The sequence below is a fragment of the Pocillopora verrucosa genome, chromosome 4 (genome assembly GCF_036669915.1).
Source record: "Pocillopora verrucosa isolate sample1 chromosome 4, ASM3666991v2, whole genome shotgun sequence".
Classification (NCBI taxonomy): domain Eukaryota; kingdom Metazoa; phylum Cnidaria; class Anthozoa; order Scleractinia; family Pocilloporidae; genus Pocillopora; species Pocillopora verrucosa.
Window position 1 is genome coordinate 11,399,534 of NC_089315.1, and position 21,240 is coordinate 11,420,773.

The following is a 21,240-nucleotide window of genomic DNA, read 5'->3' on the forward strand; positions in this document are numbered from 1 at the left end:
GTTACACAGGCTACTAAGTTAGGTGAGAATGCACTTGATCAATCTTAACTTTCCATGGTAAAAAAGTAAAATTTCACAGAGATACATAAAAAGTATACTGCTCAAAAATAGTGTTCGCCTCGCTTTACAGGAAGTTCTGACTATCTTAATCCGGGTATATTTTTTTTCTAGAGACGGAGGCACTTGCATTTAAGGTGAAACCTTTCTACCTTAAAGATCATTAATTTTGTACAATCATCTGTCTTTCTCGGAGCTAATATGCCACAGTATATGAGTGGCAACCACTGCACTTTAAAGTATGTGATGTGTCTCAGTCAATGGCATACAGTACCTTCATTTCGCAGTAAGCGACAGATTCATCACAAAATTGGCATTGCTGTAGTCTGACTCTGCATTCCTTAATAAAGTGATCAACAAGTTCATTTTTTTTAACCCGCATGCTACATGTAGCATGCACACAGAGGACTTCCAAATACTTGCAATCCGTCTGCTTATGGTCCTGTTGAAAGCAATTATCACAAAATTCCTTTTATTACCAAATTGTTGTAAGGTAGGTAACAAGAAATTTAGCCCTAATGAAAATAATTTGTAAAATTATAAGGCAGCTTCTGATACTATCCAGCCTTCGTTTCTTTTTTTATCAACCATTTAACATCTGACCTACTTTGTGATCGTTACGACGTAATCTTGTAAGGTGAAGTGACCTACAACGTCTTACATTGTTCTACCTCGTGAGAAGAAGCGACCAAGAAGTCAAAGAACTTACTCAAAAATACATGGCCACAGTGGACATGTTGGCTAATTTGTAAAAAAAAAATAATTACATTGCATAGCATTTTTATGATAAAATTCCGGGCGCGGGGTCACTACGACACTACACATCTCCCACGCGTTAGTAGACTTTCTTTGGTTATTTAATAAAACTTTATAAAGAGGTCATGTCTGATATTTTTCATTCTTTATTTTTATTTAGGATGAGAAAAGATTATTTCCGGTGAAATTGTGACTTGTGACAACATACACGAGGTCATGGCAACCAAAGAAAGACTGTCTGGGACCCTTGGAAGGATCTGTGATTTATGCAGGAATGCCAAGAGTGACAAAAATTAATCGATATCATCTTGTCGATATAGACCTCCTTTAATCCCTAAGAGTAGCCAGCGTATGGTTTCTACTCACAGAATCATCGCTGAATCAGACAATTGAAATTTTTAAGAGGCGCTTTCCCAAAAAGCTGTTGGTTATTTGTCGGCCGACAATTGGCTATTAATCGTTGAATTGGTCGGTCGCCACAGCCAGTTGGTAGCTTGTCGGTAGCCTGTCGCTAACACCTTACACGATCAAGGAAAAAGAAAATGATATCCGGCCACGGAAGTTCTTGTCTCTTCCAGGTCAGGTCCAAAAGAAATGTAAAGAGGACAGTATGAAGTATGTGTACTGATATAAGGGTGTAAAGGGTTATACACTCAAACGAACAACAAAAAGAAAGAGAAAATGCAAGCTTGCTTTGATAGTTTAAATTATGCAACACCAGGGAGTTTTAATTCCCTGGTGTTTCATTGTAAGAAAATATGTTATGTCGTTAGTCCCCGAAAAAAAGTGTCATGAAAAAATCTCAAATCTGCTTAGTCCTTCATAAAGCCGTTATTCAAGAAAGTACAATTGCTCTTGGTTGCGACTTGAGCAACTCTTACGTGTCTTTCGTACTTTCCAAATATCCTGCCTGCTTCATATCACGATGAACCCATGCTTAAGTATGAACAAATTGTTAATTGATTATCACGGAATCTTCCATATCAGACGTACCTCTAAATACCTCACTTCTCCCATCCAATTACACCCGTCCTCCATGAATGTGCAGTGAACCACAAGAGAAAGTACTTCACGACGCATAAACCTATCTGGAAAAATCTAAAATACATCACAAGGGAATAAATATCAAATTAATCAATTTAACATTTCATGTCCTCCTTTTAACACGTGATAAATAGTGAAAAAAATCTCATGTGCATACAATGCAAAATACAGCTTGCAAACATTATAAGAAAGTAGTACACCTTGTGTACAAATCATTTATCTAATCAGAAGCAAATCCCTAAGGTTGTGTGCTTCTGCCTCTTTACATAAACGATCGCCTCGTTTGGGCATGTGTGGAGATGCCAAACACACTGGACTCTGGGTCGAGAGGTCCGTCAAGTCATTGTTTCGTGTTCCTGGGCAAGACACTTAACTCGCGCAGTGCCTCTCTTCACCTCTATATATTTATATTTGTGTCTGAATTTTCAGAAAAACCTGATGAAATGTCTGGGGGTAACCAGGAGAGGCTCGAATCCCATCAAGGGGGGTTACAGCTCCAGCTGGAAGAGCTACTTGACTTGAGCACCTAAGACAACAGTTTTTACTATTTGGCATGAAAATTTCCAGAATATTTGTCCAAGGAGATAATTTGTTTCGTGAAGTATACAGTTATGGGCCTCAATTCAAAGAGCAGGTAATGTCCAAACAGGGCGTGAAATTAAATTTTTTTTCTAATAGCCACTTGGCTCCTAAATTCTTCAAAGTGGTGGCCAATTCAAAAAAAGTTGGTCTTCATTTTTTTACTTTTTTGTTTTTCTTCTTTGACTACTACAACAACAAGTTGTATTTTTTTCAAATAGTTCTATTTTATGAAGAGGAAAAAAAATTTGAGTTGACTTTAATTCGACCAGTGACTTGAACTTGATTTGGGCTCAAACTTGACCCATAATAGGGTATGATTCCCTGAATGTACTTGCCATTTGAAAGAAACAATGGTGAGGAACTTAAAAACCTGATCCTCTATCAGGGTTTTTTTTTCCAAGTGTCGTCCCCTACCTTCCAAAAAAGAATTCAAAGCAAAATCCCTTCAAACAAACAAAGAAACAAAGTGAGTTTGAATATAAAGAGTTGAAAAAAAAAGAAAGAAAGAAAAACCAGTGCCAGTTTAAAATTGGTCACCTTGATAAGTTATCCTTTGAACAATTCTTCCATGAACACTCCCTCTCCACTCTCATTCATTTTGCAATTGGACAGAAAAGGCAAACAACCACATAAGTTGATAACTATAAATATGACTTCAACTCAGTTTTCTGGAAAACCCCTGATGACAATTTTCATGCCTGTTTTCTACAACTGCAGTCTTAAAAAGTGTCCTTAAAAGCTCTACCCTAAAAAGTTGGAGTCTGTGGTACATCCCTTTAAAGAAACATAGGCATGCTATGTGAACAGGAGTAATTTTTTTGGTTGGATGGTTTGGGAAGGGACGCTAATTGAATGATGTTTGCATTTTTGTGAAAGGGTATATACTTTCAAAATGATTCCAATGACAATATTGTTTAATGGAGATTAAAAAACCATCCCAATTTATCTGAGATAAACTCAGACACACATTTTATGGTATTGACACTGGTGTCTGAATAATTGGTAACAAAAATAAACTGCACAAGTGCCACGCTTTCTATAGTGTCCTTCATACCCATTGTTTGGTCTCATCATTCAACACACTCTCCCACCATTGCATGACAAGACCAAACAACAGCCTACTCACAGGTTAAGACTATGCTTACCGCCGTACCTGATCTGATTGGTGCGAGATACGTACCCTTATGCAGCAATCTGATGGTGCAAAATACATACAAAATACATAATGCAGTAACTTGATTGGTGCAAGCAACATACCGCTCACTATGCTAGGATATAGAGAATAATACATGAGCGCGCGTAGATATGGAATTTCTCTTCGAGTGTTTAACTCGAAAGCTCAAAAGTGAGTGTGACGAACGAGTGAGATGTCGAGTTGAGCACGAGAAGAGAAATTCCATATCTTTAAGCAACCATGTATTATTTTATTTATCATATAAATACAATAGCCCTTTACTGACAAGAAAAGTCAACTTAATTAACGAATGAAGATAAAAGGATTGAGAATCCCCGAAAAAAAATTGTAAAGAGAGTTGGCCCTAAGGCTTCAGATGAAAAAATGCCTTGAATCATTACAAAAACAACAATAAGCGTAATTTTCAATATACAAAAGAAACATTTCAGGTACACAGCCAAAATGGAGCTATGGCAATACTTACACTGGTCGATTTTCGCTCTCAACCGCGAGGAATACTATTACCAAAGCCACTGAATACGTAACTTTCCATTTTTCTTTTTGTACTTTGGTTTTCTTCTCCTTCTAGGAAAGTTTGAATGTCACTGTCTGTAAGCAATATGGATTTTTCAGCGTTTTAGCTGCCATATTGCGAGAAAATTCCGACAAACAGAAGTGAAGGCTTTGTCCTTCGTACATCAACGTGACCAAGTGGCACTAAAGGCGAGTGACATGTCAGCAGCTGATTGGCGATATCAAACACAGGTGAAAAAATTTCGTATTTTTTCACATGTGTTGTTACGGCTTTTCTTAGGGCTGGAAATCCCTATATGACGCCGCAGTTTATATGATAAAGAGTTATTATATAATAAATAAAAATAAAGAAAACATCCCCAGGGACTTGACAATATTTTAATCAGTAGGAGATGTACATAACAGAGTACTTGCAACTTTATGCACTACATAAACCAACTGATGTTCAAGCATGTAATTAAAACTTACCTAATAAGACTTGGTAAGCAAGACTGGCAATAGAAATGTCCACATGATGTCTGCATGACCTCTCTCAGCAGTAACGCACAAGAGCTGCAGAAGTACTTAGGGTCGATAATGTTCCTGTCTAGACTTGCCAAATGATATCCAGGCATTCTCAATTCTGTTTCCTCAGATCAGGAGTATTTGACTGGTTTGACTGGTAGTTGGGTGGGAATCACAACACTTTTGGCCAAGATTAACTACAAAAAGAAGGAAAATGATGATACAGTTTACATAACAGCTAGACTAACATTGTAAGAAGCAATGTTTCCTACACTGTACTCTTTCTGTTCGTCATGGATGAGATTGAGTCTCAAATACAATAAGAAGATACCAGCCACCAAAAGTACCTTACTTGCCAATTCCAGCCCGCATTTCATGCATTCTGTTGCCTTTTGTTAATTTTTATTGATTTTTATTACGTTTAATAATTATCCACTTTGAAACAAAATGGGAGGTCAATTTTCTGAATTTTCCATTCAGACTTTGCTCATTGTTTTGATGGGGACACTGCTAAATAACAAAAGTCTGGCATGTTAGTCACAACCATTATATTAGGGCTTACTGATCATTCATGAGTAAGCTTTAGGCTGAACGAAGTGCAAGGTTGCACAAGTGCTCGCTGATCCAGAGTGAAATTCGAGAAGGACAGAGATTAGTTTTTTCCTTTCATATAAAGAATAACATTAAACCTGGAGGACTGATTGAAACCTCAGTAGAATAATATACCTCTACATTGTTTTTGTTTTAAGCCTAAGTATGTCTAAAAATACAAATCTAGGTGATATTAATCTGAAAGATGGCTGTTATATCATTCATCCTCATAGTATGTTACAATTACACTGTGTTAAATAGTTGACAGAAGGAGCCATGTGCTTCCATGATATGTTTTTTTAAAACGTTATTCATCACTTGTCAACTCGCACTAATTAAAAGCAACCTTTTGTGTTAGAGAACAAGAATACAGTTATTTCCAATCCAAAATCGTTCAAGACTATGAGATACAAGAAGTGAGTTTGAGTTCTAGCTCATGGACAAGGAAAAAAGTTGTCTACAGTCTGTTCAAGTGTTTTGTTCATCAGGAACAGAGCAACGCAAGTGATTGCGGACAGCTTTCATTTAAATATTCTAAACTTGATTTCTCGCTCCAAGTGTTTAAGCTTCGAGTTACAAACTGAGACATGTATTTGTTTAAATTCATAACAATTTAGGCCAGCGACACACCTTGCGATTTTATACGACAATCGCGGTGAATTTGATCGCTGCGGGCACCCTTGGCGATTTTTTTCGCCGATCGCGACTATGTGGCACTTCAGCCTTGATCCCAGGTTCCATCGGTTGACGTTTAAAAATTGCGCGAAACTCGCGCGAACCAATGTAAACAAACAAAATGGCGACAGCGAAGCGCAAAAAATTGTTGGCTGCTGCCATAATTTTGCAACTAAAACGCTCCAGGAAACGTTCTGGAAGGTGGGACAATAGAAAAGTATGTTCCTGATTTCATTATACGAAAACACTAACATCATGTTGCGAGATAACTTTGCACTCATCAGTCGAGAGGGCAAAGGCGCAGCATAAAATACTTCATTCCCACCTTTTGGTTGCGTGATCTGTCCCATCCTTGTTTGGCAAAGAACCCGCGTATTTTAGTTTTGCTCGAAAATACCTTTCTTCTGGCAAGAGTTTTCAGGTTCAGGTTTTGTTCAAGCCCATGACTCCCCGTCGAGTCGAGTGCATTTTCTTGTCTGTTCTCGCGAGAACAAAACAACATAGAGAAGTTCGGCCCATCAAGCTGATATGATTGAATACTCTTTCCATTTTCTTGCATTTCTTGTCTTGACTTTACAAGATGCTGTGAACCTTGAGCAGAGTAAGTCAATCTTCTGTGGCGGAGTTTCAAAAGGCCATCAGTATACGTGTAGATTGCTCGAGCTTGAATGTAAGAACAGAAGCTCCTTTCACCTTGAGTATTGCAAAAATTTCCACTTAGGGCCCTCCTCATCAACCATTTTCGAAATCGTGGTAAAAACAACTTAGTAAAGAAGGTAAATCGACGACAAAACAATGCTAGAATTACCATGTCGACAAATTAACCCTGTCATATTGTTAGGTCAAGCGCTCAAGGAAAGTGAAGTGTCATGATTGGATGGTTATAAATAGTCTCTGGTAGAATAACCTTCCGGGCTGACAACATGTGCAAAACAAATCAAAACCTCTAAATCTATGAAAAAGATCTAAAGTTATCATGAAGATAAATTCTTAGTGATTGTAACCTCAAAAGGTTACCCAGGTGAATGAGCGGACAATTCGAACGGACACAGTGATCTAGATGATAGCACTAAGACGTAATTTGCTTAATGAGAGTAGCGGTTGAGGTTGCGTGTGCGTTTGTGTGCGTGTGTGTGTGTGTGTGGTTCGAACTAAAAGAAAATACAACAGAAACTAAACTAAGAAAAATGCGTTGCGAAATGTAACATTAATCTAACTAAAAATAAAGCGATTGTACGGAAAACTGAATGCGAGAACTGTACTAATAGTACAGCCAAAGGTAAACAACGTAAATTTAAAAGAAATACAGACTTACTTTGGTCTAGCTCCTAAAGGTAGCAAATAGCTTGTAGCGATTATCTGACAGCGACGATTTAGCAGATATGATTTTGTGGCAGTGACTTTCTAGCGATGATTGAAATAGAATCTTTACACGTGTACTTAATGGGAACTGATCGGAGATAACAAACTTATTGTGTCTTTAACTAACGAAACACTTATTGATAGAAATGAACCAGAACAAAACGATAATAAAGTGTGTATTGACCAAGCGTTTCGAAACCAATTAGTGATTTGATTTCTACCGTCGGCGATGTATGCTATCATAGATTGACAAAATCAGTTTAAAATGGCGACTTGGGCAAAGTGCCAGACACATGCATGCGTCTCTGTGACATCCTGAAGCCACACAGACAAACTCGGAAACAGGAATAAATTAACAGTCGAATTTTCGACCCAAATGACTGCACACCGGCACTCTTGGTAGTTTCCAGCTTGAGTGCGCTTTAATGCTCCAGACGCAATAGACATGTGCATATCAGTAAAAATCGAATTACTTCCTATGCAAATAAGTCACAGGGGAAGTCTATTCTGATACGTTGATAATAGTACCTGCATTTTATATATTTAGGATGTAAATGAAATAAGCTTGTAGAAATATATACCTGTTTACCGAAGCTTGTTTGATCCATTTTATTGCAATAGAGCACTGGATTCCAACGTGAACACTTAAGCTGAGCTGGATTGAGTTTGAAAAAATATATTATTTCAAATTTGATCTGTAAATTTGTCTACAGCGATGCTTATTAAAGCAGATTTTTGTTACTTTTAGTTCGAAAAGAGCTCTAGACGAATTTTGTCCCCAGAGAATTTTAAGCATAAATGTTGAAACGAAAATTGCAGAGGATTCGCTGCTGTAAAAATTCTTGGAATTATACCAGTACATATGTTGCTAGTGAAAGAGAACATTGCATAAAGGTATGCTGTGCACATACTAGTTTTCGATTCTTGCAAGATCTCAGAAAATTACCTTTGCACCAAAATCAGTTCACCATTCGCAAGCTTTCCAGTTTAATTTAATAATAAGTTCTTATATAGCGCATTAAAATTGAACTCTATGCGCTTTACAATTACAAATTAACAAAATTTCGATAAAAATCCTATACATGCAATTCGCTACTCTATCTAAACTAATGAATTATTACGTGTTATGCATATGTTTGACAACGTACGATATCAAATAATCTGGTGGCTTAATTTTTGAAAAGATAAGTTTTCAATAAGCGTTTAAAGGAGTCAACAGATTCGGCGTTTTTTATGCATTCAGGTAGTTGGTTCCACAAATACGGTGCTGCGTAGGAGAATGCTCTTTGCCCATACGTTTTAGTTCGAATTGTTGGGACCTCAAGTAGATTCATATTTGATGAACGGAGGTTTCGTGCTGGAATATATCGACTAAGAAGTTCAACAAGATAGGTTGGAGCCATGTCATTTAGTGCTTTGTATGTTATCAACAGTATCTTGAATTGAATTCGTTTTGTGACCGGGAGCCAATGAAGTTTCCTAAGTATAGGTGTTATACTGTCTCTTGATTTGGCACCGACTAACAAGCGGGCAGCTGTGTTTTGGATCCGTTGGAATTTTTCGATGTCACAAATCGGTAGACCGTACAATAGGCTATTACAATAATCAAGTCTCGATGAGATAAAGGCGTGTATCAATCTTTCATTTTGCTGCGTCGAGAGGTATTTACGAACGCGACCAATATTTCTGATTGCTAGAGACGACGATTTACAGATGGAATTTATATGCGAGCGTAAGTTCATCACAGAATCAAGCATGACGCCTAGGTCTCGGACAGTATTAGATAAATTAATGATATCATCTCCAATATTGATATTACAGAAAGGAGGATTTTTTGAGAAGCGTGAGAGGAAATGAATGATTTCTGTTTTTGAAGGGTTGCACTGCAATCTGTTTTTCTTGGCCCACTCCATGATTGCATTAACACATGATTTCAATCTTTCCATGCCTAGCATTCTGTCAGAGGAGTTTATCTTTATGTAAAGTTGCGAATCATCGGCATATATCATACAGTTTAGGCCATGTTCAGCAACAATGTCTTCTGTAGGCGAGGTATACATTAGAAAGAGTAGTGGACCAAGTACTGATCCCTGGGGTACGCCGTAGGAGATATGTCGAGGCTTAGAGATGGAGTGTTTGATCTTCACTGACTGAACACGATGTTCTAGGTATGATTTGAACCATTTTAGTGCGATACCTCTAAATCCGAAACGTTTCTCCATTCTTTCAAGTAATATGTTATGGTCGATCGTGTCGAACGCAGCGGAAAGGTCTAGCAAAACAAGTACTACTTCTTCTTTTTGATCTACAGCTCTTAGGATGTCATTTGAGACTTTTATTAAAGCAGTTTCAGTGGAGTAGTATTTGCGGTATGCTGACTGCATCGCTGGAAATAACTGGTTCTCGGCCATAAATCTGTATATTTGATTTGCGACCACCCTTTCGATTGTTTTTGAGAGAAAAGATAGATTTGCAATCGGTCTGTAATTTGAGAGACAGTTCGGGTCCAATGAAGGCTTCTTTAAAGATGGACATACCAGGGATTGTTTTAACTGATCAGGAAATTCTCCGTTAGCCATGGAGGCGTTGATAATCTTGGTTATAATTGGCGTCAAGTGTGGAATTGACTTTAGAATTCGTGTTGGAATGGGATCCAGTTGACAAGACTTAGTTGGAGATTGAACAATAAGTTTGTGAACAATATCAGCAGATACAGGTTGAAAAGTTTGGAACGACGAGGTGACTGGATAATTGACGTTGATGTCGGGTGCTTGGGCAGTATGGGAGTCTAAATCCGATCTTATTTTCTCAATTTTTTTGATAAAAAAATCGTTGAACGTTTCGGTCAATGTATCCAATGAATCATTATTAGGGAGTGCAGCAATGTTCTTCGATAAGAATAGGCGAGATACCATCTTGAATAGTTGTGATTGGTCAGAGGAGCTGATCAGAGTCCGATAATAGTTTGTCTTTGTCGCTGTTAGAAGATCATTGTAGTGTTTGCAGGAATCAATAAATATTTCTTGGTGAATTTGAAGACCAGATGAAATATATCTTCTTTCATGACGACGTTTGTCTTGTTTAGCCTTACGAAGTTCATCAGTATACCAAGGAGAATGCGGTCGCAGAGTGACCCATCTCTCGCTCACAGGAGCATGTTGATCAAAGATAGACGAGAGATTAGTATTATATTGTGTAGTCAGCTCAGTTACACAAGACTGTGGATTAGTAATGAGATTAGATTCTTCGATGTCTTTGATCATACTAGCTAAATCGAGCCTTTTGGTGTTTCTGTGTTTAACATGTAGTGTAGAAGGTTTCGGTTTTGTACATTTCACCTTACAAGTAACCAAATTATGATCTGAAATATTGTCGGCTGATAGAATGCGAACATCCGTTATAACATTATTCTCTTCACGAGATAATATCAAGTCCAATGTGTGGCCCAGGCGATGAGTGGATCCAGATACATTTTGAATTAGATCAGTGGACTCAAGGAGATTTAGAAAGGAGGCAGGTTCAGGATTTGATAGATCATCAACATGGTAGTTAAAATCACCGGCAATTATAATGGGCTGCCTTGATAATGTAAGTTCTTCAAGAAAAGATGAGAATTCTTGCAAAAAGCTATTTCTAGTGTTGTTCTTTTTGCACAGAGGAGGGCGATAGAGAACAATTAAACGGAATGTCTCACTTTTGTTGGATATGCTCACATCTAAGTACTCAAATGAGCTTGTGTTCATGATGGAATTTTGCAGTACGGTATAACCATCTCGTATCAACAAAGCGACTCCGCCGCCCTTACGATTCCTTCTTGGTATGTGGTGGAGTTTAAAATGCGGAAGAATGTTGTTGATGTCAGTAATAACATGGTTGTCATCCTCGGTTCCTTTAAGCCAAGTCTCTGTTATGGCCAGGATGTCTAAATGGTGGGAGATGACCAAATCGCATAAATGAGTTGATTTTTTAACAATCGAACGCACATTGAGGAGAGCAAAATTACTGGTGGATTTGGTTCTCGGTAGATGGCCAACGCGTGTGATAGAGATGACATTGTTGATGTTTCTTGAGTAAATTTTCTTTGATGGTCGTCGATGCGTAGAAACAATGGTTGGAATGTAATAACATTGAGAATCTTCGTTTTGAATAATTAAATCTTCCATCGGTTGAGAAATTGCTCCGAAGTCAAATTGTGACAATAAGAAACCCATTTCAGGACCAGGGTTAGAAGCAATGGTTCTCGGTAGATGGCCAACGCGTGTGATAGAGATGATATTGTTGATGTTTCTTGAGTAAATTTTCTTTGATGGTCGTCGATGCGTAGAAACAATGGTTGGAATGTAATAACATTGAGAATCTTCGTTTTGAATAATTAAATCTTCCTTCGGTTGAGAAATTGCTCCAAAGTCAAATTGTGACGACAAGAAACCCATTTCAGGACCAGGGTTAGAAGCAACGTCACCAGCCAAAGTAAGACGAGCTTGGTTGAAGGTGGTAGTTGAGTTAGCGTAGTATTTGACTTTGGATGTGTTGTAACCTTTAGGTCGTAGACAAACAAAGCGAGGCCGATTAGTTGTTGAATAACGAGGTAGTAATACAGCAGAAATCCACTTGTTAGGATACAAACAATGATTCTTGCAAATATAATCCAAAGAGGAAATGTTTAGGCAATCCATATGTCGTTTTTCAATTGAAATAATATAAAGAACTGTGAAAAAAATAAAGAAAATCAAGCAGCGATATGAAGCGCGTCCGTTACCCATAATTACCATAAGATTTTTCAGCAGCAGGCGTATGCCGACTCAAAGGGTGAATACTTCGGCGAGGAACATTTAAGAAAACATTCTGTTATTAACTAATGAACGATTTATTGTGTGTTCATCATAAAATGTTGACTTATCATTGGAATGCAAATTTCTTCCCCAACACCAACAGCAGTGTTGGAAGTAGTTAGCAGAATTTAATGTTCTCACTATTCACCACTCAAGCTCGTCAGCAAAAGTTTCTCGTTTTGTAACTTTTTTTTTCTGATTTTCTCTAAGTAGAAAATTACAATGTTGTAATGGAAGAGGGGAATAATGAGGATTATAACATAAAAAATAAACCTGAAGGAAATAAACTTTAACCTATCTGTTCCACATTGCATTTGGTTAAGGCACAGTTCTCTATTGTAACTATAACATTTCAGACAAATTTAGGCTTGAATGCTTTTAATTCTAAAAATATAATAATAGAGAGAGGCAGACAGCTCAAATAATGATTCTTTTGTTAGCCCTGTGCATCAATAAAACGACCACTCCTAAAATAAAGACACTCTGCTGCATTATTTAGTCACCAAAAGCGCTCTAAATAATTTGTATGATCCGGTAAAACTTCAGGTCGGCTGGTTCCAGTATATGAGTATCAAAAGTTTTATCATTTTTTCCCCAGCTGGGTTTTTTTTTCAATCCTGCTTATCGGCCCAGAAGAGCACAAGATTCATAAGAAAGAGAAAATATTTACAGTTACTGATCTTGTTCGCAAAAACGCTTGTGATCGGAAATTCCGACGGTAACTCAAAACTGTGTTCCCGGAGATCTCAGTTAGTCCATCATTGCACAAAAGTGAAGAAAAAATTAGAAATTCAGGAAAAGTGATCATCTCTATACAATTTAACGATAGGTAACTCCGCAGTCAGTCGGTTTCTTATTTTTTTAAAACAGCTCTAATCTCGAACTTACAGAGTGGCCAATATTGCAAGTAAACAAGTATTATAAGTATATGCGGTAAAAACCAATCGTTCTGCATGGAAAAACATAGTAAATAAATACAATTTTGTTTACCTTTCAGGTTCCTTTTTTCCTTCGTCTTTATTAAAGTTCTTGACAAATTTAGTTCTGAAAATTCAATCTTCGCCATATATCTATTTTTTCTCTAGAACTGTTCAGTGATACTAACAGCAACCAAAAAACACACCTAATAGCTAAAATTAGCTAAATTTTCTCGAAAATTCTTGTATAATTAGTTTAAATTCTTCAGCTTTAGTAATAGAGAGAGAAATGTGCGAAGAAAAAAGTCTGAGCACCAAAAGGGAGGGGGTGGGGGAGTGGACCAAACTGGTCCGACTACCAATCAGATTATTTACAAGTGTGCTGCAGAGAGCTCCCTCAAATTTTTAAATTATATAATTATGAGCCTAATTAATAAGATGCTAAAGAATATACAAACTAAATTTTAAAATATGATAAAATATTTTTCAATAAGATACAAAACAAAATTGTTGATTTCTTCTATCAATGACTGCTAAAAAATATTTGCAATATGATGATAAAACTAAAGCTTATTATATGTACATCAGCAGTATTTAAAAAATTATATTTTTCCCTCCCCACTATTATCTACAGCCTAATTGTTAAATATGCTCATGATTAAGTGGAGTTAGTCCTTCACTCTCACGGATGTTAAACTCGCCAACATCTCCAATTAGGTTATCTTATTGAGAAAAAATATCAGTCGAAAAGCAATTAAGTAAACCAAGTACAGTATATGAGAAGAACGATTGTACTTATTAAAACTATTTCTTTCCAATCAAGTGTTTGCCATAACACTGTGTGGCCTGCATTCCACAATCGTTCTGTCCTTACTGAGTAACTTAGCTGCTAAACACAGGGTGTATAATTAATTCCTAAACATAAATGTCTTTTTTTTTCCTTTTTTCCCTACATAATTGTAAAAAAAACCTTATTCACCCTTTCTTTATAATTTTGCTCTATTTTTCATCTTCGCAATGGATGAAAAGTGTTTCGTTTCACCCTCTCTGTACACTATAATGACATTGGCTTAAAAAAGAACCTTCGCGGGAAGGGGGGGGAATCTGCTCACTGAAAACATGAAACGCCATCATGCGTCATCATGTCATGTAGTGAAAGGGGTGTATTGAGAATGTATCGGCTATTATTTGCGCGACCTGATCACGAACTTCTAATAATTGGACTCGCACTGCCGTCAGTCTGTCCTAGGTCGTCATTTTGTTTTAGTCAAACGCTGAAACGGAATTGCCTGCTCATTTAGTTTAGCACAAGTTAGCAAATTGGCGTTATCGGTGCCAGGCTACTTTTAAGTTCTTATGAAACCCATAAACTCTTGGGGAAAGAGGGGCAACAGGGCGTTAATAACCTTGCCCAAGGATAAAACACATTTCCAGATAAACGCACTCGACTTAATGCCTTTGTATCGAACTAGGTTAATGCGCCTCCACAGAAAACAACCAGCCCTGGCTTTAACGCTATCACTTACCATTACGTGATCTTCACTTACAGCTCGACGCTGTCATCTTTTCATGATCGTTCACCGACATTAATTAGAAACCGTCTGGTTTCTGCAAGGTGACTCGGTGGGATGCCTGGACAAAAATCAGAATATTTACTGCATGAAGAAATGCATCTGTTTTCTTCGTTTTACCAGAGGTGATCCCTCTACCTTGAATGGCAAGCGAAATGTACGAGTTCGAGGCATCATGAGTGAGTGAAATCGAAGAGAGAAGATGAGCCGAAACTCCTGTAAATTTATCCTTAAATTTAGGGGACATTCATATCTACAAATCAGAAGTATCTACAATTATTTTTAAGAACATGGTGTCGTCTCTGACATACGCGTGATTATTCAGTTCAGCCAGCGAACAAAACATCGGGCACCCACTGGCGATGTTGGTTTCTCTTCTTGGCCTCTGAAAGGATGAGCTGTTCGGATCAGGTCTGAATGCGTCAATCACGTGTTCCACGTTATCCTGGTCTAGCAACATGAAGGTGACCTTCTGTCTGAATGGCCAGCGGAGAAGTGCGTCATACTGACCGCGCATGACCACAAAAAAGATCGAGATGTGAGTTCCTCTTCCCATTCCATCCCCGTTCAGATAAATGCGGGCGCACATTTTGTAACCGTAGCGACTAGTAAAGAAACACGGGCTGTAGAAGGAGACTTGCTGTCCAGTCACTGCGTCATTTCGTTTACGGGCATAATCAGGAATCCTCCACAACAGCTGGCCATCGTAGCTTGAGAACTCTTGCTGTTTTACGTATTCCTCCAAATCAGCCAGGGTTACGTTCCTGAGAGCCAGTGTGTGCTCTATAGATTCAATCCTTCGGTCATGCCTTCTGGTGCTCTCGTGGATGGTGTCAAGTTGCCTCTTAATGTTGCCGACATCACGTCTTACTTCCTCCATTGTGCGATTGTTCTCGACCAGTAGAACTTCATGGTCAGCGGTCCTGTTTTCAAGATTGACCAGTCTTCTTGAGTTTTCACCAGATGGCAAATCCCGTCCAGATTCAGGCAGACGTTGGACAGACGCCTCAGTTCCCAAAACATTTCTTGAAGCCACAAATCTCTCAAGAGAGGTTATTCGTTCACTGTGCTCTCTTAATTTGGTCTCTTGGTTTCTTCTCTCTTCTGTACCACTTTGCAACTGGTTAAGAATATCTTGAACTATCCCGTCAAAGTTTGAAAGGAGCTGAGGGTTTCTAGACATGACTAAGGGGTTTCGTGTTAAAATACCTTCAACCTCTTTAGTCATCTGCAAGGTTTTTTTAAGGAGCAGAGACGTGTGAAATATATTTTCCTGTTCCAGATGTTTCTTTCTTTCTTGCCTGTTTAGGACCTGTAAAAATTCGACACACATTAAGAAAATAATAAATACAGATATGCATGTTTACTAGAACTATCTAAGATCAGGGTTAACGCTCCAATTTCGTTTGAGAACTTTCTTTACATCGCAATTCTTCGCTATTGGTTGCATCTTTAGAAACAACCTGTAACACAATGATGTATATGTAGAGGGTACTTTCAGAGGCTTTGATGTCTTGAAGTGGGAAATAGAGAAACTGTTTAAATGATTTCGCGTGGTCCTTCCCGTTGAGCGCTTTGAGAGTAAATGGACTAAATATCTCTTACTGACCTCTTTCTTTGAACAACCGATATGTGAAAATGGACATGGGCCCTCCACATTTTCACAGTTTCCAAAAACTGGGTCCTGGTGATCTCGCAACTAAAAAAACAAGATCAGTAATTCATCGAGTACTTAATAGACTAACAGAGGTAAGCCTAGTCAATCCTTTACTCCAAAAACAGACACTATCAGAGAACCAAGATCTAGTCTGCTAAAGGAAATTCAATTTTCAGTTCAGTGGTTATGAGTGAGATGTTCCTTTCGAAAAAAACACTCAAGTCCAAATTCCCAAATTCCCGAAGTCTCTCATTTCTTAAAAAGTAGAAAATTAGCCTGCCAGTGATAGTAATTGATAATAATGACAATAACAATAATAATGATAATAGTAGTAGTACTTAATAATGGAAGCAACGATAAAAGTAACGATAATATCTTCATAAAAATTTTGAAATTGCACTGCGCACTGATTGTCCTCACGTGATTTTAAAAGATTGAAACTAGCAATGAGTCATTCTTTTACCGCTGTTTCAAATTATGAGGCGATATTCAAACAACTTCATTCTTATTTAATTAAAACATTTACCTGTCTACGAGGAATGTCCTCTCTGTTACAATTGCCACAACGAATTGGATATGCCGGACAGTCCGTCTCCTGGTGCACCTATAGGACAGATAATTCAATGAAGACAAAGCTGTAGAAAATATTTTAGTGTTACTTCCATTTCTATTATTTGTCCTCAATTTGATTGCCTGGTCAAGGGGAACCTTGTAAATCTAATTTTGCTGCACGTTGCTGAAAGCATGCACCATCATTTTTACCACCAGTCAGAGAGGGGCACACCACAGAGCAGTGGAAGCTTTTACCAACCTGCTTCAACAGCTTGAATCGAATTTATTTTGACTTACAATTACTTTGAGTAAACGTGCGTGTTTCACTCGTACAGTATATGTACTATCGTTTGACCCAAGTGCTGAATTTGTCATTCAGAGGAAGTTCGTGACAATCTGCATTAATTTAGCTATTATGATTTGTTCTGCCACGTCACCTTAGTATTGATACCGCCTGTAAATGGCGCTCATGCCTATTCTTTATTTCCGCTGTTTTGGCAACTAAGGCTGTTTTGTCAAGAGGGTCATAATCATTTCAAATTCTCTACAAGTTAAAGGCTCCGCTAGATTATTACCCAAGACAAATCTAAACAATGTAGAGCACTAATCGTAATTAGTTTGGGCCTCAGCTGGTCGTCCTGACTATGATTACCAAAGCTTATGGGCTTTCAATATTTGTGTCCTCAAAGTAGCACCATTATGTGAACAATATATGCAGACAGTTCACCTTCATCTTGTTCAGATTGATCTGTTGTTGACAAAATGAGCACTTTTCTAATCTGTACTTGCATTCCTCCTGTAAATGCTTGGTAATATCAGCTTTTTTCACCAATACACCACACTCGGCATGAACGCATGGTAATTTCAGGAACTCGCAAGTTGAGATATGGCTCTGTGACAGGACAAAATTATACTTAAGTATCTCCTGGTACTCAGTCATTAAGTCGCAGATACATATTCGCGGCTTGCTAGAAATAATTAAAGTACAACCAAAAAAACCTCTTTATTTAAGGCTTCTGTACGAAAAGAAGGCGAATGTTTATGGTTTAATCACAAAGTTGTTCCTAGTAAAAATGAAAACTTGGCCTACATGAAGTGGTAGATTTGTTTAAATGTCATGGTTAATTCGTAGGATGATACATGAATTAGAAATGATTTTTTAATCAAACAGAAACAAATTGATGCAAGGGAAACTTTCTTCGTTAGTGAAATAAATTTAAGAATCAGAGAGCACCTCTATCTCGGTCGACTTTGCCGTAACAATTCTTATCCAAACCCACTTGGACGTCAACGGATTAAAATAAAAAGTGGTGAAACAGTAATAAAAGAGAACAAGTATTTACCTCTAAATGTCTGACTTCTCCTTTCCAATGGCATCCGTCATCCGAGAATGTGCAGCATACGGCAAGAGCAAGTATTTCTCTCCGCATGAATCTGTCTGCAAAAACCTGAGAGAGTGCAGTTGTTAGGTATTAAGAGGTGATCATAATTGGATCGTTGAAGAGTTTGAAAAATGTTTATTCAGAAATCTTTTCGTATGAGATGACCAAAGCTCAGACGATATGCATGCATCTCATATTGCCATTTTGGAATGCTGGTGGTAACAACTTCGAACTACACTCAGGAATGGAGTCGACACTAGAAAAATTCTCTCAATTTTAATAGTGAGGGTAGGGTCGGATGGTGACGGCAACGCCTACGGTTGCTTCCATTCGGTAGAAGCTGCTGCCCACAAATCTGATATCACCACTGCTTGCTTGCATATTTCTTTTAACCGGCGGAAGATATATCTTAAGACAGGCTCACGAAACACTAGGAATGAGAGAATGTGTTTAATTAAAGTCTCGGCGCGCTGAAAGTCTCACAAATGACTTGACTAAGTGAGAAGGTTCACAGGATGGTAAACATGATCCCAAGTGAATTTGTTTCAGTTCACATCAGCGAGGCCAGAAGACCTATACATGCCAGAATTAAGGAGCAGGAGAGAGACATTCGACTTACTCGTACCCTTGCTATCCCGCTGATCAAGGTTAAAATAGACTTGCTCCTTTTCAACTAGCAAATCGTATTGCTTCTTTGAATAAAAACGCACTAATATACGTTTTACCTAAGGTTTTTTTTGGTTCCCATTTTAATGGCGCTGTGTTACCTGTTACTTCCGGCTCGCATGCAAATTTTGCTTACACGTCATGCTTTATTGTCATTCTCTGAGTTTGCTCTGCTGTTTTGTTTTTTAAACATAGGATTCCTAATGATGCCAGACAATTCAAGTAAAATGTTAGAAAATTAAATCATCTTCATTAAAAAAGAAAAGTGTTGTTATTACTGGTGCGCTTGTGAGACAGTGGCACCAATTGAAACGGCTATCGTTTACGCCCATCAGCAGGCTCGCGGTTTAGGGATGATCTAGTTCGTTTTTGCCTTCACCAAGGGGTGTCCCAAACCTTCCCTTCAAAGTCTAAAATAAACGCTGACTAATGAGATGTATAATGAATTTCCTACTTAATTCGCTTTTTGATTATAAAAGTTGTAATTACATAAGATCGCATTTGAAAAAGACACAGTACAAAGAAAAAAATCCAAACCTGAGTGGACAAAAGCCTTGTCTGATCCTTTAAACATATCATCACCATGGAGGTTTCATCCCTGATAGAAAAACAGCCACTGATTTGTAAGATGGAACAGGAATCAGTTAGGTATCTTTCTAATATGAATAGTGTAACCAGTACGTCTTTAGTGATGATAATATAAAACAGCAAAAATAGTAGCAGTTTAAAATCTTCGAACGTACACTTACTTAATGAGATTTACCAAACATGACTGGCAATAAAAATGTCCACAACTTGTCTGCATGGCGTCTCTTAGAAGCAGTTGACAGTATAGGCAAAGGTACTTCTCGGCTAAAGCCTCTTTGTCCCTTTTTGAAAGAGGATGTCCAGGCATGCTTTATGTGGAATGACGAAGAAGGTGGGAAGTTTACTTAACTTTGTGCACCTGTATCGGTAATTATCATCACACCGTAAAAAAAACATGAGGTTACACAAGGTAGCCATATCGAAACTGAAAAAGTTAATAGTACATGGAAAATATAACATGTCCGTCTACTTTATGCTTAAAAATTAGATGAGCACGATAATATAATAATAATAATAATAGTAATGGATGACGAGGGGGGAGCCCGAATCCACCATCACAATCATCCATCACGACATAGATTGATGGCGAGTGGATAAGCCAATCAGATTACAGTTTAGTGACATTTGTAATACTACAAAAAGGTCAACAATTGTTGAAAACAAAGCAGCTAAAATGATGGGAAGAGTGGTAAAAACTTTTACAATATATGTGCATTTCTACTATTTTATCTATCTCTATCTATCTGTCTCCCTTTTCTCAGTCGCTGTCCATTCTCAAATTGTTACGTTTCGGATTCCATGTGGTAAGCCTTCGTCGGGCAATGGGTTCCGACGATACGCGTTATTGTTTGCATCCCTTTATTTTATTTTCACTAACGCATTTCGATCCCCTTTATCATCATCGTCATTATCGTCATCATTACTAACATTTTCGTTACTATCACTATCATTATTATCATCATTATTTCTCGTTGTTGTTGCTCAAGACTTGGGACTCGAAATTCTTATGTATGCCTTAATAATTTGAAGAAGCATCGCAAGTCGTCACAAACAAAGCTAACCTCTATGAGAGCAACGTTTACTGATATTTTGCCATGCAGAATTGGAATGCGCTGATAAAAGCTTACTTTATTGATGCAAAAGAGTAAAAAAAGTAATGAACTATTTGGTACAGCAAATGGTTTGAACCCGGGGAAAACACGTGATAGTGAAGTGCGATCGTCCTGAGAAGGACTGTCAGTTGTCGGTAATGGTAACTGATGTTTTGACAAATAGAGCGGAAGTCATCATCAGAGTCGAATGAATGGTTGTGGTTGGTCGAATGTTCTAAGTCCGGTTCGTATAAACTGATCGGTCAGTTTTGCTATGATGTCATTGGCTGTAAAACCCAAGTGCCGTTGGTCGGTCGTGATTGGTCTGTTTCGATCTGTCAGTAAAGTTAGGTCGTTCTGTTCGGTTCGTCTGTGATGTTAATTTCGTGAGTAAGTTGTTTGTATGGTGCCGGTAGTGATTGACACCTGTTCAGGGTAGTCTAATCTAAGTTGGTAAACCAGTGCCGTATGTGTGCTTCGTAGGTCCGTGATGTTCAGCAATGAGATTCTTGAAATCACCTTTCCTCGTCGCCCGCTTGTATTCAGTCAGTCTTGTTGTGAGGTTTCTGCCAGCCTCTCCGATGTAGGAGGCTTAGCAGTCGGAGCAATTGATCTCTTTTTTTAAAAAATTCACGGTCGAGGTATTTGTTTTCGTCGGATAAGCTGTCTGTCGTGTTACATACTGGTAACACTCGTCGTGTTAGA

At 38.0% G+C, this 21,240-nt stretch overlaps 1 protein-coding gene and 1 pseudogene across 14 annotated transcripts in view; both read right to left on the minus strand.

Annotated features, from left to right (window-relative positions):
* LOC131777409 (TNF receptor-associated factor 2-like) overlaps positions 1–6,753 on the minus strand; it is a 10,254-nt pseudogene extending 3,501 nt beyond the window's left edge.
* A 5,426-nt stretch (positions 6,754–12,179) lies between these two features.
* LOC131777422 (TNF receptor-associated factor 2) overlaps positions 12,180–21,240 on the minus strand; it is a 34,060-nt gene continuing 24,999 nt past the window's right edge. For 12 of the 14 annotated variants that reach the window (XM_059093722.2, XM_059093718.2, XM_066165853.1 and 9 more), the window contains 7 exons: positions 19,606–19,802; positions 19,394–19,454; positions 18,152–18,256; positions 17,536–17,700; positions 16,783–16,860; positions 16,209–16,298; positions 12,180–15,911 (listed from right to left, as the gene is read on the minus strand). In XM_059093722.2, the coding sequence (XP_058949705.1) occupies positions 14,853–15,911; positions 16,209–16,298; positions 16,783–16,860; positions 17,536–17,700; positions 18,152–18,256; positions 19,394–19,454; positions 19,606–19,751 (1,704 nt within the window). In that variant the 5' untranslated portion in view covers positions 19,752–19,802 and the 3' untranslated portion in view covers positions 12,180–14,852. The remainder of the gene's footprint in view (positions 15,912–16,208; positions 16,299–16,782; positions 16,861–17,535; positions 17,701–18,151; positions 18,257–19,393; positions 19,455–19,605; positions 19,803–21,240) is intronic. The other 2 variants (XM_059093726.2, XM_059093730.2) reach the window with 1 other exon arrangement.